The sequence below is a fragment of the Hippichthys cyanospilos genome, chromosome 2, assembly GCF_059441005.1.
Source record: "Hippichthys cyanospilos isolate Australia breed blue-spotted pipefish chromosome 2, RoL_Hcya_1.0, whole genome shotgun sequence".
Taxonomy (NCBI): Eukaryota; Metazoa; Chordata; class Actinopteri; order Syngnathiformes; family Syngnathidae; genus Hippichthys; species Hippichthys cyanospilos.
The window spans coordinates 26,885,090-26,908,527 of record NC_142370.1 but is presented as its reverse complement, the minus strand read 5'-3'; the positions used below and the strand labels follow the sequence as shown (position 1 = coordinate 26,908,527).

The 23,438-nt window shown below is 40.7% G+C and overlaps 1 protein-coding gene across 2 annotated transcripts in view; it reads left to right on the top strand.

Moving 5' to 3' along the window:
• Positions 1-4,940: 4,940 nt before the first annotated feature.
• Positions 4,941-23,438, top strand: part of huwe1 (HECT, UBA and WWE domain containing E3 ubiquitin protein ligase 1) — a 45,257-nt gene continuing 26,759 nt past the window's right edge. Inside the window, exons 1-31 of one of the 2 annotated variants that reach the window (XM_088441382.1) lie at positions 4,941-5,083; positions 5,194-5,258; positions 8,831-8,929; positions 9,084-9,290; positions 11,104-11,256; positions 11,346-11,408; positions 11,493-11,570; positions 11,668-11,715; positions 11,798-11,966; positions 12,054-12,154; positions 13,803-13,953; positions 14,030-14,157; positions 14,234-14,374; positions 15,236-15,341; positions 15,430-15,537; positions 15,631-15,732; positions 15,857-15,937; positions 16,077-16,183; positions 16,794-16,971; positions 17,052-17,143; positions 17,226-17,428; positions 17,556-17,613; positions 17,686-17,862; positions 17,971-18,216; positions 19,614-19,747; positions 19,821-19,933; positions 20,015-20,188; positions 20,299-20,515; positions 21,696-21,818; positions 21,910-22,147; positions 22,994-23,341. In XM_088441382.1, the coding sequence (XP_088297508.1) occupies positions 5,214-5,258; positions 8,831-8,929; positions 9,084-9,290; positions 11,104-11,256; positions 11,346-11,408; positions 11,493-11,570; positions 11,668-11,715; positions 11,798-11,966; positions 12,054-12,154; positions 13,803-13,953; positions 14,030-14,157; positions 14,234-14,374; positions 15,236-15,341; positions 15,430-15,537; positions 15,631-15,732; positions 15,857-15,937; positions 16,077-16,183; positions 16,794-16,971; positions 17,052-17,143; positions 17,226-17,428; positions 17,556-17,613; positions 17,686-17,862; positions 17,971-18,216; positions 19,614-19,747; positions 19,821-19,933; positions 20,015-20,188; positions 20,299-20,515; positions 21,696-21,818; positions 21,910-22,147; positions 22,994-23,341 (4,188 nt within the window). In that variant the 5' untranslated portion in view covers positions 4,941-5,083; positions 5,194-5,213. Of the gene's footprint in view, positions 5,084-5,193; positions 5,259-8,830; positions 8,930-9,083; positions 9,291-11,103; positions 11,257-11,345; positions 11,409-11,492; positions 11,571-11,667; positions 11,716-11,797; positions 11,967-12,053; positions 12,155-13,802; positions 13,954-14,029; positions 14,158-14,233; positions 14,375-15,235; positions 15,342-15,429; positions 15,538-15,630; positions 15,733-15,856; positions 15,938-16,076; positions 16,184-16,793; positions 16,972-17,051; positions 17,144-17,225; positions 17,429-17,555; positions 17,614-17,685; positions 17,863-17,970; positions 18,217-19,613; positions 19,748-19,820; positions 19,934-20,014; positions 20,189-20,298; positions 20,516-21,695; positions 21,819-21,909; positions 22,148-22,993; positions 23,342-23,438 lie in introns of those variants that run through there. The other variant, XM_088441375.1, reaches the window with a different exon arrangement.

Sequence of the window (23,438 nt, the reverse complement as noted above, 5' to 3'; positions counted from 1 at the left end):
TCCCAGTGACAGTGGCTGATTGCAATAAGAAAATCGTACTGAGGAATTAGGCTACGTAATCAAGAATTGCTAACACTGCAAATGTATTTATACCATTTGCTGAATATTCTAGTATTATTTCAGTTGGTCGCCCTTTGTCATTTGTCCAGTTTGTTGTCCTATTAATATATATTTCACACTTCAATAAAGCTAAATTCCAATGTGCTTAATGCAAAGTACAACTGTCTCAGTGGTCACCAAGTGCGGTCCTCGAGGGAGCCTATCCAACATGTTTTCGGGGCAACCCTGCTTCGACACACCTGGATGAGATGATCAGCTCTGCAGCAGTATGTTAATTATCCTGATCATTTGAATCAGGTGTGTCGGAGGAGGGTTACACCGACAACATGCTATATTGGGCCTTTGAGGACCAGTGTTGGTGACTCCCTAAACTGTGCGCAATGGTTAGTAGTAAGTCAACATCATTAGCTAATCTAATGTAGCCTAGCTCCACTAGTTTGGCTTTATCATAATCCCTGCACCAGATAGACACAAATGCTGGTTCACTCTCAATCACTGTATTGGACAAATAATGGCAAAACATTGTTCACGCAAGCGTTTTTTTTTTTTTTTTTTTAAACAACTATCCATCGCTCATCACCAGAGTGGCTGATGTCTAGCCATTTGAAAGCCAGTCATTGATATTTTCATTCACTATTGTTAAATAGCCTCTGATACAGTACAGTTCAAGTTCTGGGCTTGGAAGTCTGGGCTTCCATGCTGAAGCTGCTGCCCCCACGACCCAACTCTTATCCGGATAGCCGACAGGCGGGCAGGCAGTTGGTTCAGTAAATGAAGCTCTCTAAGCTCTAATAGAACTGCTCTCTCGAATAGAAATTTTAAACGTTCACTTGTTTTACATAGAAAAAACAAAAGGATGGATTGGAAGAGGCTCAATTAAATTTTCTATGTAAAAATGTGGGTTATTTAGGTGTGAAAAGGTCAATATTTCCTGTCAAAATGGGTCAAATAATTGTTCTTCCCTGTCTTTTCTGTTAAGATCTTTATATACACTGAAACAAGCTGCGGAGCATGCAGGTGAACAGAGTGTTGGAGCTACTGAACCAAAGCAGTTCTGGTATGTACTCAAGGAGAAACTAATTTTGGTTTTACACTGGAGCACCCCTTACTCGCAACTTTTGTTTTTTTTTTCAAAGTAATTTTCCCAACTCTATGCTTTAGCCATTACTGAAACCTACAGGTACAGGCAGCATACAGTACATATAAAACACAGCATACTCTTTCACATGTATTCGAGCCCACCTTTCCTAAATTGTGTCATCAATTGGAGTGAAAAAAAAATTGTGTTAATGCTTGCCTTGGCACAATAATGTCATTCAGGGAAATTGAGCTCAAATTCAGGTGATGTAGGCCAAGGGCTCATCTCATTCATATAATTGATGTTCCTACAGTATAGTGCCCACCATTTTTAAAATCATTTTGCCTTTCATCAAACCAGTTTTAATATCACACAGAGACAACCCAGGGATGTATAAAACTCAATTTCTAAATGATGTTTTTTTTTTTGTTTTTTTTTTTTATTATTAATAGCAAAGGAGGAAAAATACAAACCTAACTGACCCTATGTGAAAACGTAATCCCCACATCCTTGTTAATTTATAAAATAACCGTGAGCAACCACAGTTTTGGGAAAGCTGAGTTACATTTCTAACTGTGACCAACCACAGTTTTGGGAAAGCTGAGTTTCGTTTCACAGGCCAGACCCAAATCTGATTGCCAACACCTTGAATCAAGAAACCGCCCAAATAGATTTTGCTGCTATACATCATGCAGAGTGCATTCATGAATTCCAATGGAAGTCAGGCATCATCCACAGTTTGCTTAAATGTTAATGATCGAGAATCCCTGACCAATCAAACCATAATCCATTGTAGATGCTACAAAATGTTTGCGTGCAACAGGTCATCGCATTATGTCTAACACCTACTCCCCAAAGACAGCTGGGATAGGCGCCAGCACGACCGCAACCCTAGTCAGGATAAGTCGCTATAGAAACTGGATGCATAGACACACATGGCAGCCTGTGTGTGCTGATGCTAGCTTCCAAATATGACTGCCCCGTGTCAGAAATCAGTCATCAGCCACAATGTGCGTCCTATTCATATGTCCGTTTATTACTGCCAGGCTCACTTGAAAAAGAGATTTGCTTCACATTATGTATTTTTGGTCAAATGCCCTCAAACCTTTGGACTCTGTGGGAAACACTGGTTAACGATGACACTGCATTACCCTCAATGCTCCTATTTCGATCTTGAGATGATCAGATCACCATTACTGTGCATGTGCGTCACAAGCAGGCATGCAGCCAGCAGGAGATGAGAAAAAACACGGTGTCAAATGAAATAATAATAATTTCACTCCAAGCTGCCCAAGTCATCTCATACTTGTGGCATACATAACCCAGGTGGTTTTCACTCCTCTTTCGCTTAACGTGACTACTCCTACAGCAAATGTGCAATGTGAATTGAACGATCATCCCTCACAAGAATGCTTTTTTCCTTAGAAAGTTTTTTTTTTCGTTAAACCGAGCAGTCCACAAACCTGTGCAGTCTAAATTCTGGAGATTATTCCATACAGATCTTGCAATTAGTCAAGTGAAACCTGGCGGTCTTTAATACAATTAACCTTGATCATTAAAAAAATGTTTATTTATTTATTTTGTCAGTTTGGCGATTCCGTCTGTTGACAGAAGGTGCAATGACGTTTCAACCTTCCTGAATCACGTATGTGACTGATTCAGAAAGTGGTTCACTGGTGTGGCCGTTAAATCGCCTATCATTTGAACTGTTGGATATGCCGCTTCTATATACATAATGGGAACGGCTCTCGCAACTGCAGTACTTCTGTCTAAAGAAGAATCACTAAGTGGGATAAGGTCTTATTTTGTATTCATTTATTTTATCGCAACATCAGTCCGACATCACAGCAACTACAGTATGCTTGCAATACTTTTCATGTCCGCATCAGGCGCATTTCTGCCCACACTGTCATAAAAAAAAAAAAAGAAAAAATGCAACTAAGAAGTGTCCGCACGAAAAATCAATGTTTTCCAACAGTGATATAGTTTTTCTGACAATGCAGGAAAATGCATGTCATACAACACAGAACATGGACAAACTGAAATTTGGCACATGAAACAAAACGACGCAATATGAGCATCCAACTCAAGATGAACCATAAAGGCCGCTGCTAAACGCGTAGCTATTGTTATGAAGAAGATCCACTGCAGTATTCACAGGGAGGACATGCAAACTCCACACAAGAAGACCGGAGACAGGTGGAATTTAACTCAGGTCTCTTAACTGTGTGGCGGCCGAGCTAACCACTCTGCCACTTCAGAATTAGATTTTACTGAAAAGTTTCTCAAACCTGAGCTATAGTAATCCATAAGTGATTAATAAAATAAAATCCCACACACACACAACACTTCGGGACAACGACATGGAAAAAAAAAACATCCCAGGAGAATTGCACATTGTTACTATATATTTTATAAAGGTATTTTTTTTCTTTGTTAATGAGTGGAGGCTGGAGCACAATATAGACATTTCTATTCATTTTGTTAAGGAGTTTCAACAAGTCACATTCTTACGTACTATGCTCTAGGTTGCACGCTCCCGAGCAATGTGTCTTGAAAAAGAGCCTGAGTTAGTGCCTCGTGCAATCAGAGCATTGCCAATGCTCACTTTTTGCACACTCCCCAAACGCCAGTGCCGATGTGCTATGTGCACGCGCGGCAACGTCACTCGTGATATTTAAAAAAAAAAAAAATCACGGCGTACGGACGATCACGGTTCTTTACACTCTCAGAGCCGTTTGTTGTCGCGCTTGTGTTTTTCTTCCCGAACGCCAAGTGAGAAGCCCAAGTGTGTGTCAGTGTGACGACAATGATTCAGCGAGTTGCTATATGCGTTAGTGCTCGCTAGCGCTAGCTGCCAGCTAGCGCGTGCTACGGCTGTCTGATGAGTCCGGGTAAGAAATTGAGCCGTAGCAAACTCACGTTTGCCCGCCGCACTTGTTTCACTTCCCCGCAAGTCATCGACGCGGCGGCCCGAGCACAGTTGATCCCTTGAGGCGATAAGGGACCCGAGACGCAACTGCGTTTTTTTTTTCGGCCTGCGCAGCCCCGACCTAAATTAGTGTCAGGTCAGGACAGTGTGCTGGATCGTCTTGTTGTTGACTGACAGCTGCGACAAAGATGCCTCAAAATACGCGTTTTGACCCAAGATCGTTTTCGGGCTAAGCACATGTTCGTCCGTCCTACTTGTACGCGGTGTTGGGCTTTTGGAACGCTTTGAAGTGTGTTTCTTGACATACTTGAAAGCGGCACAGGCTAACAGCAACTCCGCAGCGAATGTTTGCAGTGCGCTTTCATTTATCTCTCTGACCTTAAACGCGGACGAACGCTTTTCTCACTCAGTATGTTTTGTTGTGCCAGATATTTTCGTTATACTCTTGTATTTGCAAGGGCAGCGTGACCGGCTTATACCATCGCCAATTGTTAACATGTAACATCAAGCTGGCGTTAGCATGCTACGTAGCCAAGTAGCTACCTAGCTCCAACTTTAAGCTGTCAACGATAGGTGTTTATGATTGCGCTGTTCTAGTCATCTGGGGGCTGGCCATTTAGTTTAAAATCTTCCACTCGTACAGTACAACTAAGGTTAATGGGATTCCGACGTTAGTCGAAGTCGAAATTTCGGGTCTATTTAACCGGTCGCCGTGTTTTCCTAGCTAGTCGCTGGCTAATCATAGTGTGCTTTGTGATGACTAGATGAGTCCCAGCAGTCACATGAAAAAAAATCAAATTTCCTCATCTTTTCATGGCTTGCTAAAGCACGTATTTTCCCTCAACAACACCGCCTATGGCAGTTGAGTGATTTGTGAACATTCCAGGGTCACATTTCTTACAGATAATAACCGTAGTGTACAATTTAAATCTGCTGCGTGTTCATTTGCTTTTTGCCCCTATCTTCTAGGTGAGATGACTCAAACATGCCATTAGTCTGCTGTTTTCAAATCTGTATGTATACCATATATTACACCCTCTTTGTGTAGTTTTGTTATTAAAAAAAGATAATTCAATACCGCTTTTTTTCTAAGTTTTTTTTTAATAAGCACACTTTTCAACAGGAGCTTCTAATAGATCAACCATGAAGGTGGACAGAAGCAAATTAAAGAAAACCCCTACAGAAGCTGTAAGTATGCTTACTCATTTCTGTGTGAGCTCTACTAGTACCAGTGCTGCCTACTGTTTTGCTGAAGATAGCTACCCTGTGTGTCAGAACCTCATCGTTTGAGGTGTTCAACATTATGATCAGAGTCATTCATTGAACAATGATCATTTGCAATATGTACCATATTTTTGGACCATAAGTCACTGTGGACTATAAAGCTAGGTTCACACTGCAGCCTGAAGTGACACAATTCTTTTTCTTCTTTTTTTTTTTTTACCCCCCAAAATAAAGGTTTTGTATGTAATCTTTTGATGGCACACATCTGGTTTTTTTTGTTTGTTTTTTTTGTTTTTTTGTTTTTTTTCCCCCCCCCCCCACTCTCTTCCCCCAAATGGGATCCAGGCCGCTTGGTCATATGGTACTTTTTCCAATACGTGTCCGATCTTTTGACATGCAACGTCAGTCTGAACAGCAAAGCCGCATTTGTCCAACTTATACTTAACAAACAAGTAACAAATATAACAATTCTGCACTCAGATAGGCGTAAACAGCTTAGGAAAACAAAACAATAGTGGATCAGGTGAGGAAGTTAGAAAATATTCTGAGAGAGGGACAGCAAAGTGTATTTTCTATGTGTGTCAGCGTGTCTTCTCGCTGGCCCAGTGCAAGCTGCTCGCTCCATGTGGAGACGTTGCTGTCACGGCACAAAATGGCATGGCCAAATACCGCACCTTTCCATTTTAACTAACAGATTGAAAATATTGTGGCTCCAGTATGACATTTGGAAATGTGAACAACCTCTCAAAGAAATTGGATTTCACTAAGAACAAAAATCGGAATTGAGCATTAAGCCCTGCAGTGAAATTTACTAAAACTGAGACCAAGAACAGTATACCTTTCCACTTGTAACAAAAGTTGCAATTGAGCTAAAGTCTCAAAGCCAGCCGAACTGAAAGATAGTGTGACTTAGAATCTAATACAGTTGATGCTATTGATACTTATTAAAAAAAATAAATTCTATCCATTACTTTACATATTGTAACCTTTACTTGAATATAAGCTTGACCTACCAGGTGCAGACATTCTCAAACATGCTTTTCTTTCAGCCCGGAACCAATTGCTCCAAGATGGCCTTTTGCATTTGATAGTGGTTTAAGTAGCATTTCTGCTAGAGAATTATTTATAGCAGACACGATTGTCTGGTTACTGGACACATATCGCGCACTTCTCATGTACTCTGATGCCAGGAGTGCGCATCTGATGTTTGGGGGTTGAAATGAGCTTAAGTGTGCTGGTCAGGAAGTGCTGAGAGTTTTAGTTCACCACTATTGGTCAATGTCTTGGAACAAATCGTGGGTGGGGGGACTATGTAGTGTAGGGTATATTCAGGCTATTATGGGGGGGAAAAAAATTTACATGCCAGACTGTCTTGGTAGTGAACTGTCCTAGATGCCAGATTGTCAATCTATTGATTGTCACACTGCACGAAGTGACCTCGCTTGTTTCACAACACATAATGGAAAAAAATCTTCCACTACCGTGACCATTTCTCTAGGATGTGTCTCTCTGTGCAGACAAGACTCCCTTCCAAATGTAGTCACTGCTTCTCATCCCGACCACATGTCGATGGCACTCGCTAAAAGCAAGGCATTATTAGCCCTTCAAGTACTATACTGTTGCACTAAGTAGGTATGTTTAATTGCTGAATAAAAATAGTTGTCGTGACACAACTTAAAATCTTCAACATAGTTCCAATGAAGTTAAATGTCTTGAATATTTTCACCTTGAAATTCACCCAAATTGCAGTAAAAATGGGCGATCGGCTTATAAGCATATGCATATGCTTATAAGCCGATCGCGAATTTTTACTGCAATATGGGTGAATTTTAGAAAAACGTAAGTCTACCGCTGACTTTAGTGGTTACATAGAACATGGCTGTCCAAATGAAACGCATGCTGTGCGTTATTAAAATGACAAAATTATGGTACTTTTTTTAATCTGAGAAATACGGTACTAACAGAATGGAAAACAATGTTTTTGAATATTGACTAACATTTGCTGAAATTGAATAACATTTTATTTATCTAATTACATATTTAAAGGACCCCCCCTCCACACATATTACTGGCACTGCAGTTGTAAATTAATTTTCATTGCATGCAGCAAATTGTATACAGTGATCTTTCGCTACTTCGCGCTTCGCCTATCGCGCCCTCAGTGCATTGCAGATTTTTTGGGGGGAGGAAAAAAAAATTATATTGCGGAGAGACGTGCCAGCTAGGCAAGTTATCTATAAATGCACTTGTCACTGGCACTCCTTGGAAGTCGAACTACTACTGCAGTACACAAATTTACTTCAATCTTAAATGATTAAACCATGTACCGTAAATGTACTGGTACTCTCTTTTCCGTGTCTAGTCACGTGCCTATACGTTTATCACTTCCTCGGACGTCCGACTAGAGCTAGTAACAAGAAGCTTACCCAACATGATTAAAACGCAGAGTTTACACTTTAAATTCCAATTTATTACAAAAGGCAAGAGGATCCAAGAGCTTGCTTTTGTCTCTCCTGTGTCTCGCCTGTAACCGCCTGTGTGCGTTCAGCTCAACACACACGCACGTTACGAACATGCTAGTAAGCACAGTAATTGACAGCATGGTCTTTGGGAGCCGGTCACGTGACCCGTAGGTGTGCCGAGAGCAAACACACACCCTTCTGTGTGCCTACATAGACAGCAACGGAGAAATACACAGCTTTGGAAATCTGACTTTCACCTAGATTTCTTTTGTAATAACTTGAAATTTCAAGTGTATTGTTATGATATAAGAGGCTTCACTTTAATTTGATGTCCAAGCAGCTGCTTGTGAGAGTTTAAAAGATGGAAAGTGGTTGCTACTGTTCAGATAGTGTATAAGGTTTAATCATTTAAGATTGAAGCAAATATGTGTACAGTACTGCACTAATATTTGCCTTAAATAATATGCATAGAATGAAGACATTTCAATTTTCATTTTTACAAAAAAAAATCTGTGTTTGTGTGTGTGTGTGTGCGTGGGGGGGGGGGGGGGGGGGCTATATCGCGGTTTTCACCTATCGCGAGGGGGTTCCAGTCCCAATTAACGTCCAAAAAAGAGGAATCACTGCCGTTTCACTCTGTCGCTATAGTATGTGTTAAGGATATGAATTACATATTTTTGAAGTGCAGAGAGGTGGGGGTTTTTTTCATATCATTTACAGTTTTGTTTTGTTTTTTTGTCAATGACATGGGTCTTGATCCCTCTATTTTTTGTTTTTTGGCCATTGATGTGTGTTTTTAATCCTCCCAAGAGAGTGAATTTATTTCCAAGGTTGTAATGGAAAGTTTAACATCTTGTGATGGCCACAATGATGTTGATGTTGAACTAAGTTATTGCTGCGCTCCATTGCTTCAATTTTAACGTAAACTATTATAAAAAAAAAAAAAAAAAAAAAACATAACCCACTGACTGCATGATACATGTCGAGAACTGAAAGCTTGCAACAAGGATGTTTAATGAAGCAAGTGATCGATCCACACCACTGTTTTGTAACTGTGCCCTTCTACACTTATAGCCTGCTGACTGTAGGATACTTATAGAGAAGCTGAAAGCTTGCAGTGATGACCAACTGCTTGTTGAACTACAGCACATTAAGACCTGGAATATTGGCAAGGTAACTCAGTCATTCCTTTGGAAAGGCAGAACTGAGGAGAGGTAGTCCATGAAATGTAGCAACATTTTGATGGAAACTGATTTGAACTTTTTTCATTTTGACAATCATACTGGAATCAAAGATTGTGAAACACATTGTTGTCTCTGCCTGGTAGTGCGAGTTGTACCACTGGGTGGATCTGCTGGACCGCTTCGATGGCATTCTGTGCGATGCAGGTCAGACAGTGGAGAATATGTCATGGCTGCTGGTGTGTGACCGGCCAGACAACAGCCAGCTCAAAGCGCTGCTTTTGGCAGTGCTCAACTTCACAGCTTTGCTCATTGAGTACAGCTTCTCAAGGCACCTTTACAGCTCCATAGAGGTAAGTTATGATTGGGAAATGTTCACCATACCGTGGAACCTAATTTTTCATGATGAATCAATTTCAGAAAATCCAACTAAAAATGAATGATAACCTCAGAAATATAATAAATATGATAAAGTCAATGTCGGATGATAAGCTGCTATGTTTATTAACTGGCCACCAGAGTGCAGTCACCTGGTTAACAAAGGGAGAAGACTATCTAAGTATTGATGTTAAGTTTGAACTTTTATTTTACTAGCCGCAGGGTGTCACTCTCCACAAGTAAATTTAAGCGGGCATTTTACTATTTTGTTGGTGCTGTAATCGAACAATCAGTTTGTGTTTTATGTTGAAAATATGTTGGTGCTGTCCGTATTTCGAAACTTGGAAGCATGTTCAGTCTTTGTTGAAGGCATGATCCTGCTGTAATCAGGTTGGACAATTTTGTTGTTGTTGTTTGCATAAAACAGAAATTGAAAAAACTTCCATGATCATCTTTCTGCAGAAATATCTGATATTGCGTACTGCGGCTTATAGTCCGGTGCAGTTTATACATGACAAAAATCTATTCCATCAAATTTTTGTTGGTGCAGCTTGTAGTCCAAAAATTACATTAATCAGCAACAGTCTAGAATCGATATTTTAACCACAGTGAATTTTTTAACTATTAGGCACACTGTAAGATTTGAACATCGGTGTTTAAGCCACAGCAGCAAAAATTTAGCCACTTTTGTCATGGATAAGCCACACTGGACTGTAAAGGTTGTAACATGAAATATTTATGCTGAAAGATGGTAAATGGAGGTTTTTATTTATTAGCTTTTTTTTTTTTTTTTTTTTCCTAATTATTAACTGCCTGCTTACAGCAACACCCTATCTTTGACAGATTGAGCACAATTGTAATCCACTCCTGCCCATGAGTTGTAATCCATTTCTGCCCACATTGGTCGATGTTGCACCGGGCGCCAATCACGTGTCTTGTAGGAGTGCCTGTGAACGCAATGACTGATTGTCTCGCCGAGCTTGCTCAAATTTTTGACTGTTAAAGACAGTACTTGGAGCAGTCTCTGTGTGATGCTCACACGCGAGTGAGAACACTCGACAGGAAGAGTACGGCGAGGACAAAAAAGAGCGTTGGGAATATTTTATCAAGAGTACGCTTGTAATAAATTGGAACTTCGAGTATAAAATCTGCTTCCTTCTTATCGCGTTTGGTCAGCCACGGGCTACACTCTACATTGTTGTCCGAGGGTCATTACTCCAAGGGCAACTCCAGCCCTCCGTGTTCTGGACTACGGCCAAAGGATGGAAACAACAAATAAAAAACAGAAACTTACTGTATAAGGTTCAATAATGAAACATGCTTGAAGATTTCTTCTGGGAGATGGGGGGGTGTGGTCCTACTTTGCGGATTTCTCAGGGTTGTGTGGCGTTCAAAAACTGAGGGTACACTGTATACATCAAATTTACACCTGTGACAAACTTTTAAATAAGGTGTTATTCTACATCATTTTGATTTGCCGATGTATTTGCCTCCCTGGTACCTAGTATAAAAAAATGAAATGAACAACCTGCAGATTTAAAGGGTTTTTAGACTGAATTGTCTTGAAGGCAAATGGACGATGCAATGATGAGAGAGATGATGGAGCCAATTTTGTACTTTTAAGACGGTATTTGTTAAATTACCAGGATATTTTTTTCCCACCTTTATCAACTGGTTGCCACTTTAAGATTGCAATGTCTTTTTGCCAGATGAGCTGCTATTCCCACCACTACAGTGACCATGCATCATATATGTCACAATAACTGATCATCTGTTCCTCCTTTCCAGCACTTAACAACCTTGCTGGCATCCTGTGACATGCAAGTGGTCCTGTCTGTGCTGAACCTCCTCTATGTGTTCAGTAAGCGGTCTAATTACATCACAAGACTTGGATCTGACAAGAGAACACCTCTGCTCGCGCGTCTGCAACATCTAGCTGAGGTTGAGTGAATGTTAATGTCTTATTTTCATGAACAGTTGTTCCTTGAATGAAAAGTAGTATTGTTTTCTCTCTTTATGCTCTTCCATAGAGCTGGGGAGGAAAGGAAAATGGCTTTGGCCTAGCTGAATGTTGCAGGGATCTCCTCATGACGGTAGACTCCAAATATATTCCATAATGCTAAATACATACATGCATAAATACATACAATATCTTTCCCCTAATGCTACTTGACCAGAAGTACCCTCCCAGTGCCACCACACTTCACTTTGAGTTTTATGCCGAACCAGCTCCTGAAGTCAAAGTGGAGAGGAAGGTAAAGAGGAATCAGTTCTTTATAGTATGATTTAAAAAAAAAAAAAAAAAAGTCTTGTCGATTTTAAGCATATCTCTTAAATATGTATCTCCAACAGACAAGCAGCAACACCCTACACTATATTCATATTGAGCAACTTGACAAGGTATGGACTGATTTGAAATACAGTATCAACAGAGGGGTGGTAATGAAGTACTTAATTTTGAACATACTTTTTTTTCTTTCAGATTTCAGACAGTCCATCTGAGATCATGGAGTCGCTCACTGTCATGTACAACATACCTAAAGACAAGCAGACTCTGCTTTTTACCCACATTCGTCTGGCTCATGGTTTTTCAAATCACAAAAAGAGGCTGCAGGCCGTGCAGGCCAGACTGCATGCCATCTCTATACTTGGTGAGTTGACCATAATCACCTAAGATTAACAATTGTGGAAATGAACATCAATTTAAAAGAGGCCTTTTCTTATCCTTATATTTGCAGTGTATTCAAATGCACTGGGCGAGTCCACCAATAGTATTCTTTATAATGGCCTGATAGAGGAGCTGGTGGATGTATTGCAGATTACAGACAAACAGCTTGTGGTAAGTGACGGATGGATTGGTATAGTATACACTGATACCTTGAAGATACACGTCTAATTTGTTCTGTGGCTGTACTCTAATAAACCAAAACTTAGAACGTATCCAGAATCATCATTCCCCTATGTAATCAATGGATATGAAGTAAAGTTAAACTTGCCTACAAGGTGTATGCTAGGTGCATACCAACTGCATTTTGACAGCCAATCAGCTTCGTGAACGTTCATCACACATGCTGGTCTGTGGACGCCTGGACCAATCTGGTTTTATTGGATGTTGAACTGTACCACAAGAATTAACATTAAGCATTAACCAAAGTATTTAGCACAGTCCAGTTGATTATGACATGGAAACTTTTTTTTCCCCTGTTGTGTGAATCGTGTCATAAAGTGAGGGACACACAACACCATAACCGATGCACCTCCCTTAAAGGGAGGCCAGTTCCCTCTTCACTTCCACGATGAAACGCCAACAAATCAAGCATGGCAAAAATTGTCAAAAGGCACGCGGGGGGGGGCAATACTTTTGCAAGCTATTGTAGTTGTTAGTCAATCGATGGCGTTTCACAGTGTCAGAGTTTAGCTAGAGGACTCTTAAGAATTGTTTTTTTTTTTTTTTTTAAATACCAGTGTACTTCTCTTAGTTTTATGGACAGTAAATCCTGGATTCCACATACTGTACTGCGTTGTATCTCCGCTCCACTGAGCTGCGCCCAGAGCATGTTGCAGCCATGTTAATGAATGAGAGCCGCACTGGATCGTGATGCTGTCGTCCGCTATAGTGTATTGAAAGCACCAAACGGGAAAAAGAATGTGATCTACATGCGGATTTAGAAAGGAAAAGCAATCCATGCAGACAAGATTATCTTCTCCTTTGCTGGTTGATTGGATGATGCTAAAAGTGACTGCTTTTTCTTGCATGTGCCATTGGCATTGAGAAAAAAAAGAGCAAACACTTTCGTCCTGTAATTGGCACTGTTACGTGTGTTCAAATACCTCTGTATTTTACTGTTTAAGTCACAATTCTATCAATTCACTTATTAAATGAAAAGTTAAACGAATACTATATGTACTCGCCCATTGTAAATAAAGCATGTAATGAAGTGTTTTCCACTTAAACTTTGACACAATGGAGCTTGGTTTGTTTCCGAAAGTTTAAGAAACGTTTGTTTATTTATTTATTCATTTTTAATCTCTTGAGTTAATAGTCACTGTCCACGCGCAGTATGACCATGCAGGGACTCTGTGACACAGCGAAGCAGAGATGCGTTCGGTAGGCGGGGTGCACAGCATTGTTGTGACTCTACACAGCAGAGCAGTGATGCAACGCAGTATGTTGAATCCAAGTGTGAACTTGGATCTGTTTGGAAGTAACATTTAAACAGCCTTTTTCCCAAAGAATGTTAACTCTGTACCCAACTGTTTCTTGGTGTAAAATGAGTTGAATGGAGTTCACTACTGTCTTACAGTGCTTGTATCTTTTTTTTTTTTTTTTCCCAATTCAAACCAAAAAAAAAGTCTGCCTTAAAGCTCAAGTCATGTTGCATGTGATTCAGAGCAAGACTTTTGGTCTCTCTTGGTAACTCGTCTGCCAAGAGTCGTAGAAATTGATAAGTAGAACTTAAATTTGAATGACACTGTTTGAACTTCAGGATATCAAGGCGGCATCTCTGCGCACTCTAACATCCATTGTCCACTTGGAGAGGACACCCAAGCTTTCCAACATCATTGACTGCACTGGCACTGCCTCCTACCATGGCTTCTTGCCTGTTTTGGTCCGCAACTGTATACAGGCAATGATTGGTGAGTGTCCTTTTTGGTAGCAGTTGATTTGATACCTCAAACAATGAAGTTCTAATTTTGAACCTTTCTTTCCTAGATCCTTTGATGGAACCTTACCCGCACCAGTTTGCCACTGCACTCTTTTCTTTTCTTTACCATTTGGCCAGCTATGATGCTGGGGGTGAAGCCCTTGTCTCTTGTGGAATGATGGAAGCCCTCTTAAAGGTATTTACACCTGCTTTACACCAGCATTGCTCATCAAAGCTGCTCCGTTTTTGTACAACATGATCTTACTTTTCAGGTGATCAAATTTCTGGGAGATGAGCAGGACCAGATTACTTTTGTAACAAGAGCAGTTCGTGTCGTGGACCTCATCACGAACCTTGACATGGCTGCCTTCCAGTCACACAGCGGCCTTTCCATTTTCATCTGCAGGCTGGAGGTTGGTTCCTACATACGTAGCATAAAGTCATTTAAACTTATCATAAAATCTTGTGTGTGTTATGCCCCACCACCAAACCACTTTTAAAGAGCTGCAAAAAACATGCATGGCTGATTTATTGGACATACTAAATTGTACTTTGGTGAAATAGGATGTGTGGATGGTTGTTGGTCTCTGTGTGCCCTGCAATTGGCAGGCAACCAGTTCAGGTGACCCCTGCCTCGTGCCAGAAGTCAACTGGGATAGGCACCAGCAAGCTTGCAACCCTTTTGAGGACGTAGACGATATATCATATTGGCTGTGATGAATAGCATGAACAAATGTTGCTGCTGCTGTCTTGACAAGTATTGCCCACGTTGCACACGCGAGCAATATTTTTTAAGTGCGGTACTTTATTGAATGTAACCGCATTAGTCACAATTAGTCTAATTTTATATTGCGTCATAAATTAATGTGATTGGTCAATCCATGTGTGGATGTAATTTTTACAAATTCTTGACCACTATTAAGTGTTGAAAATTGCTAACTTTCACGATGCTATGCTAATGTTTGAACAAACATTTTGGGTCTCCTGAAAAGTAATGATTTTGGAGATTCTGCCCCACACTAGTGATAAATTTGTGACAGTCATTAAATATCATGTTTAAATGAAAGTTCTAAAGATTAAAGTCTTTTTTTTTTTACTTCTTTTTAAATTATAAAATGTATTTTTATTATATGAATCCATGTATAATAGGAGGGGACAATTTATGATACTATATGCTAGTGCTTCACAGTTATATTTCACAGGAAAATGTTATCGCAAATGTCCATACTTAACCAATTCAACCATTTCCTCTCCTGCATTTGGCACATGTATAGCATGAGGTGGACCTTTCAAGGAAAGAGTGCCCATTTGTCATAAAGCCAAAGATTCGAAGGCCAAGGCCTACTGTCGAGTCTGAAGACATGGACACAGACATGGAGAGTAAGTCACTTGAATCACTTTTCAAATTGGTCTATAGAAGTTCAAATTTAAATTTATTTACAAGCATGCGCATAATCAAATTAAACAGCATCAGAGGTTGCCATGGAAAGCAGTCCAGGGCCTTCAACATCTTCTGCTCCCAGACCGGAGGTAGAGCAGAGAGTACTATGCAGCTCTGCAAACACACCCCGTGCAGGTACACTGTTAGACGGTTGGTACATCGTATTGTCAGATAATACAATACAGCATTTGTACTTGTGAAATATTTCAACTGTGTGTATTTTTGCAGGCATGCAATGTATTCCCCAAAGGGCAGCTCTGTTAAAATCAATGCTAAATTTCCTGAAGAAAGCCATCCAAGACCCTGCCTTTTCTGATGGCATTCGCCATGGTGAGTCACCCTTTTCAACCAGAGCCACACATGAATGCATTGTAGAACTATACTTGAAAGAACTGCACAAAGTTTGAAGCTGATATTAATGTTCTTTTGGTCACATTTATTTTTTTTCTTCAAGTCATGGATGGATCCTTGCCTACCTCACTCAAGCACATCATCAGTAATGCAGAATATTATGGACCTTCACTGTTTCTTCTTGGTGAGTAAATGTTGAAGATTCAGATGGCGTTTTCTAATGGAAGATTTTGGGTGTGGTTTGTGTTGTCATTGTATCATTTCCTTTGTTTTAAAACAATAATAATGCCGTTTTTCTCTCTTCTGTCCCTTTGGATTTGTAGCCACCGAGGTTGTGACGGTGTTTGTGTTCCAGGAGCCTTCCCTGCTTTCTTCCCTGCAGGACAATGGTCTCACTGATGTTATGCTCCATGCCCTTCTCATCAAAGACGTGAGTTTTGCTTAGGGACATTTAAAGTAAGACAAAGTAAAACTATCTTTTGTTGTCAGCTAGGCTAGAATGTAGCCATTTTAAAGATGCTGAAAGTAGCTGAAACCATTTTGTTTTTTGCCTTGTCTACATGTAACTGTCTTATTTAAATCAGCATATACTCCCCCTTGTCGTTGTTGTTTGTTTATTTAAAAATGTCGCGTCTCTATGAAACTGCAGTGCGGTTTCAAATTTGTGTACAAGCATGCTAAGTCGCTAGGCGGCAGTAATGTCAACACTTTTCTGTCCAATCACAAAGAATTTCTGCCTCTGATGTCACCGTTATTCATGTCTTCGGCGGGAAAAAGAGAAGCGCGATGACTCAAATCTCTGCTGAAGCTGGTCACATGCAACCACGAAACCGGAGGCTTGGGCAAATCTCCTCTTTGGCCGGAGGTTTTGAAACATTTGGCTTTGATGAGAGAGAGAGAGGGGGGGTTATATAGCAAATATGACAAAGCAGACATATCTACTGCCCGTTTTTAAACACCCCGGCTAGGTGTAGACAAGGCCTTTGTCATACTACAGTGATGTCTTCTAATGTGTATTTATAACATCTCACTTTGATTAGGTTCCTGCTACACGTGAGGTCTTGGGATCTCTACCTAACGTGTTCAGTGCCTTGTGCCTGAATGCCCGAGGCCTCCTCTCCTTCGTTCAGTGCCAGCCCTTTGAGCGCCTCTTCAAAGTGCTCTTGTCCCCTGACTACCTACCTGCCATGCGACGGCGGCGTAGTTCTGACCCATTAGGTCAGTAGTCATTAAGTGGTTTCATTTTCGGTGACTCTTGTAGCTTTCTTCATATATCTTTTTTTTTTCTCCCTCTGCAGGGGACACTGCATCAAACTTAGGAAGTGCTGTCGATGAGTTAATGAGGCACCAACCAACTTTGAAAACAGATGCCACGACTGCAATCATTAAGGTAGCTTGAATTTTTAAACGCTTTCGCTTCTGTAATATTGTGGGGATACGTCGTACTCATGAAAGTTGAATTGTTGTTGTAGTTATTGGAGGAAATATGCAATTTGGGCCGTGCTCCTGAGTATGTCTGCCAGAAACCGTCAATCCAGAAAGCTGATGGTAATGTGGCTGTGCCACCAGCACGTTCTAGTCACGCTGCTGAAGAAGCTTCAAGTGAGGATGAAGAGGAAGAGGAGGCCCTCCACACTTTTAGCCAGCAGCAGGGGGAAGCAGAGAGCAACAGACAGTCAGTGCCAATTGAATTATAGCACAATAGAACAAACACTCTTGATAGTGATGATTGATTTGTTTAAAATTCAGTTTGTACATACGCTGTGCCACTCTTCATCATTTTAACGTGTACTTTTTTTCAGGGTGGTAGGAACTGAGGAACGGATACCTATTCCTTTGATGGATTACATTTTGAATGTGGTGAGTGTTTTCGTAGAATCGTTTTATTTGAAACTGTAAAGCCATTATTGAAGTGTTTTGCCTGTTTTTTAGATGAAGTTTGTAGAATCCATACTTAGCAACAATACGACAGATGACCACTGTCAAGAGTTTGTGAACCAGAAGGGGCTGCTACCACTGGTCTCTATTTTGGGATTGCCCAACCTGCCCATAGATTTTCCCACATCAGCTGCCTGCCAAGCTGTTGCTGGTGTGTGCAAGTCTATTTTGGTGAGTAAATTATCAGTTTACTTTTCTCCATTTATCTAGCATAGCAGCCTCCAACCAATGAACTATTTTAACCTCCATCCTCTTCATGTTGTCATTCCGTTGAAAAAGACTCTGTCCCATGAGCCTAAAGTACTTCAGGAGGGATTGTGCCAACTGGACACTATTCTAACATCTCTGGAGCCCCTACATCGGCCAATTGAGGTTCCTGGTGGATCTGTTCTTCTGAGGGAGTTGGCTAATGCTGGCCACGTTACTGATGCCACATTGTCAGCTCGTGCCACACCATTGCTACATGCGCTTACAGCTGCGCATGCCTACATCCTAATGTTTGTCCACACTTGTCGCGTAGGGCAGGTAAAAACTGTTTTCAGTTTAAGTACATCCTACTCATGATGTTTGTCAAGTAGTTGAGTACAATGCCACTGCACTTAAAGTTAGCTTATTCAGCTTTTTCAATTCCAAACGATTGCTGTGAATGACCGTAATTCCTCAACATACAGGACACAATTATTTCCCCGCCTGAAATTGAAGGCCAAAAGTATGCATTCTTCCTATAAATTGTAACTTAAAATAAGAATTTATTTTTCAACAACATTTGAGGAGAACATTGCATCAGGTTAAGACAGGTTATGACATACAGCTCTGCATTTCTATATAGCATATATTCGTAATTACAGGAATGGAAGGGTTAGGCTAGAGCAGTGGTTCTTAACCTGGGTTCGATCGATTCCTAAGGGTTCGTTGAGTCGGTCTCAGGGATTTGGTTGAGCCTCCGCTGCAGAGGTCCACCCCTCAGTCTAGTCTGCAGTTAGTGGGAACAGTCAATGAAAGCGTCCTGCTCTGAGATTTCCTACGGGTCCGCTTTGAGGTCGCTGGTTTATGCAGCAGAGTGAGACCTCCCTATCAGGCCGCTTGGAGAGGGCTGTATCTGTGTCTGAGTGAGACTCCCGTCCCTACCGGTCCGCACAATTCATTTTCGTGCACCAGTAAAAAAAAAAAAAAAAAAAAATCATGTTTTTTTTTTTTTTTTTTTTTTTTTTACTAAAGAAGGGTTCGGTGAATGAGCATATGAAACTGGTGGGGTTCGGTACCTCCAACAAGGTTAAGAACCACTGGGCTAGAGGCAATCAGTTGGCTGTTTGTGGCCAGTGAGTTAGTTGCAGCTAACAAACAGCTTGTGCTAGCCGATGTTAGCACATTATTTCTAATAAGCGAGCAAACTGAACCAGCGTCTGACATCCTTGATCACACAGAGAAAAAGTAGTTTGCTTTCAAGAAGGGCGTGATTCTTATAGCAGAGCAGGTTAGAGACTGTGAGGCTGCCACAAGGTTTGGGCTAAGAAGCTAGCAGCGGTAACACGGTGACTGAGAGTGAACCCTGTGGCCGACCAAACAGGACAACAAGGAAGTAGGGTTTGCATTTATTTCAATAGCACTATGCCCACTCACTTGCAAGCCACACAGAGCTGTCAGCAGACACCATACCCGCAAGAACTATTTAACTCACAAATATAAATACATTAAAATTACAAGGATAAGATTTATTCTATTTTGCTTAATTTATAAATTGTTCCCAAACTGTTGGTGCATCTTGTACATGGTATTTAAGAAAATACCAGATTTTGCCCTTAAATTTAAGGGTGCGTCCTATATTCAGGTATGTCCTATATTTGGGGAATTGTGGTATGATTTTACTTTGAGCTGATGACATGCTGTCGTTTATCTCTTAAATGTGTTGTTTTTTTCAACAGAGTGAGATCAGGGCAATCTCAGTCAATCAGTGGGGATCCCAACTGGGTTTGAGTGTTCTCAACAAGCTGAGTCAGCTCTACTGTTCATTGGTATGGGAGAGTACTGTTCTGCTCTCCCTTTGTACACCTAACAGGTATAACAACAGTTATCTGCTTTATTTTACCACTACCACCCACTATGACCTTCCTAACGCTGTCTTTTGACAGTCTGCCTCCAGGCTGTGAGTTTGGACAAGCTGACATGCAGAAACTCCTACCCAAAGAGGAGAAACCCTCTAATAGTGCCCCAGCTATCACAACTTCTGGCTCCAGGAAAACAGGTAGCCTTAATTTAAGACAGCCAAAATGAAGTTCTTGTGTGAGTCTTCGAAACACATTTTTCCATCCACTTTTATCAATAGAGTCTGAGGTGGCAGAGCCTTCTAGTGGTGGACTATTGGAAGGCATGGGTTTAGATGGAGAGAGCTTAGCTCCCATGGAGACGGACGAACCCACTTCAACAGACCCAAAGGCCAAGTCCAAGCTTACCCCAGCAATGGCTACGCGCATCAAACAAATAAAACCTCTCCTCTCTGGTGAGTTCATTTACATAGCACATACCAAGTTTCATAGTAAATATTCTCAACAGTTTTTACTTCACTCAAGTAAGGTCTCCATCTCTGAGTAATGTCTTTTGTGTCTTCAGCATCATCTCGGCTGGGAAGGGCACTTGCTGAGCTTTTTGGTCTGCTGGTGAAGTTGTGTGTCGGTTCTCCGGTGCGCCAACGCCGTTCCCACCATGCCACAAGCACAGGCACGACACCCACGCCTGCTGCCCGAGCCACTGCGTCTGCGCTTACAAAGCTTCTAACCAAGGGTTTAAGCTGGCAGCCCCCACCATACACACCCACCCCTCGCTTCAGGTAAGACTTTGTTGCGTGAATTACATACTTCCAGACTAGGTCCCCAAACCTTTTCCTGTGAGGGCCAAATAACTTTTCCATTCTGATGGGGGCCAGCATCATAACAAAAAGTTTGACAATCACAGAGGTGTCTAAATGTAAGCACTTTGTTTTCCAGAAAACCACACATAGCCGAATATTCATAACTCGTCTGAACTTTCTGTGATCTCAACATGATTCTAGTAATAAAATAAAACACTATTTATTAAATAAATAACCAAATAACAATTTAGGGTTTTCCTTGAAAAAGACCAGGGAACAACAACTTTCAGTCATAACAATGACTGAAAAAACAGAAGGAAATTAAAATAGACAAATTCTATTTATTTTTCAGAAGCCACACATCATTGACATCTCTGAGCACACAAACATTCTTTTTAAACAAAAAACAACAAAAAACTTAGTACTGTTTTAATTTCAAGCATGTTTTTGACTTTATATGTCCTCAGCAGTTGGTAATACTTTCATGTGGCAAGAGTATTTTGTAACATTTGTTTTCATTTCAAACATGTTTTTGACTGTTTATATGTCCCCAGCTGTTGGGAATACTCTTTCAGATGGCACTCATGTGCCAAGGCACTGGTGACAGTGCTTTTCAACCGTAAATAAAACATCTGTGACGTCACTTGCCTTTTTTTTTTTTTTTTTTTTTTTAACAATGCGGTATACAATATATTTAAAGCCCAAAATGTATTTAAAACAATACTTTTAATACAGTAATACAAGGTTGGAAACATTGTCACTCACGAATTTCACAGTCCCCCAGCTGTGCCGCTCCTTCTCAGTGTCTGTTTCTACTGAAGGCACAGGTGTCTTTCTCTGAGAGAAGAACATTGTTATGGGTAGTTGTTGGCACTCTTTCTTTTTCTGAGCAAGAAGATTTTTATGAACGGATATGCCCCGGACATCGAATTAAAGGAAGCCTCTTATAACTATACTCTTGAAATTTCAATTTATTACAAAAGAAATCTAGGTAAAAGTCAGATTTCCAAAAGCTGTGCATTTCTCTGTTGCTGTCTGTGTGCCTACATTAATGTGTGCCGCATCTGGGCTGCGGGCCAAATACCATAGTTTGGGGACCCTACTTTAAGAAGTGATCACTGGGGGCGTTTCACAGTTTCTCTCATTCTGCATTTCACAGGTTGACTTTCTTCATCTGCTCTGTTGGCTTCACATCTCCTATGTTGTTTGATGAGAGGAAGTATCCGTACCATCTCATGCTGCAAAAGTTTTTCTGCTCTGGTGGACACGATGCCTTATTTGAGTAAGTTATTTGAGCTAACAGTTGTCATATTTAACAAATGGTATGAATATGTATAACATGAATTTCAATGGTTGTATTTGTTTTTTTTTAGGACATTCAACTGGGCCCTGTCAATGGGTGGAAAGGTTCCTGTGTCTGAGGGTTTGGAGCATACTGAGTTACCAGATGGGACAGGAGAGTTCCTGGATGCTTGGCTGATGCTGGTGGAAAAGATGGTAAATCCAAGCACTGTGCTGGACTCTCCACATTCATTGCCAGCAAAGATGCCAGGTGTCACACCAACCATGCCTCAGTTCAGTGCACTTCGGTTCCTCATAGTAACGCAAAAGGTAGGTTTGCCTCAAGCTTAAGTCTTGATCTCAGATTAAAGTTGTTGTGGGAAACAAATGGAAATTCAAGCAAATGTTTTCTTAAGTGTTTTTTTTTGTTTTTGTTTTTGTTTTTTTGCTGCTCAACAATTTGTGTTTTGTATTCATGAATGCTTATTGCTTTTACCTTTACCAAAAATACGATTTATCAAAATATTTATCTGCTCTATACTCAAATCCCAAAGTATTTTAGCAACAAGCAGACATTTAACTCCTTCCCTGTTACATTGTCATTTTTATTGGTAAATAAAATCCTTGTTTTTGATGCCTGGCATTAATTGACCAAAAAAATACTTTCCTGTTAGAAAATCACTTTTCAAAGGAAGTAATCAGTTAGCAAAACTGCTCGTTAAGGAAATTAAGAAATATTTTGCACTTTGCAGGGGCAAAATTGAAAGATCGGTGGTGATCTGAAGGATGTAGCTGATTTAATCAGACGCGGTTGCCACCATTACATGTTTAAGGTCCTTTTGATTTTTAACATGTTTTTTTTTTCTTTTTTACCTTCCAAATGGCAAAATAGTGGGATTGTGTGGTTATGATTGAGCATAATTCTTCAATTAGACACCGCAGAAATGTGTGTAATTTCAGCCAATCAGTCCAGTTTTTCCTCATAACTTTTGTTAGCAAGTTCTAAGATTTAAGCAATGACCTATTGTCCCTCTAAACACTGAGCTGATTATTTCATGCTTATTTATTGATGGGTTTGTTTGATTGTGTATCCAGTGTGACTGGTTACAGCTATGATGTTCATCAACATTAAATACTTTTTTTTTTTTTTTTTTTTTTTTTTTTTTTTTTTTTTAGGCTGCTTTCAGCTGCATCCGTAGCCTATGGAACAGGAAGCCACTCAAAGTTTATGGAGGCAGGATGGCTGAATCTATGCTTGCCATTCTTTGCCACATCCTGCGGGGTGAACCAGTTATTCAGGAGCGCCTAGCCAAGGAGAGAGAGGGAACAGTACGTCCAGAAGATGAGGGGGCTCCTTCTTCTTCCCTGGGACAAAGTGGAGCCCCAGGTGTATCTACTACCAGTGGAGAAACACCAGCAGCCACAGGACCAACTGCTGGAATACCAGCTGCGGGTTCAGCTGAGGAGTCAACTAATTCCGCGCCTCGGCGTGAACCCCAGGTTAACCAGGCGCAGCTTACGCAGGTAGGTCAAATTTGATTTTTGCGGCACTTTGAGTCAGTATGCTAGTTGCGAAGCCAAACCCACGCCAGATGTCATTGAACAAACTTCCAACAAGATC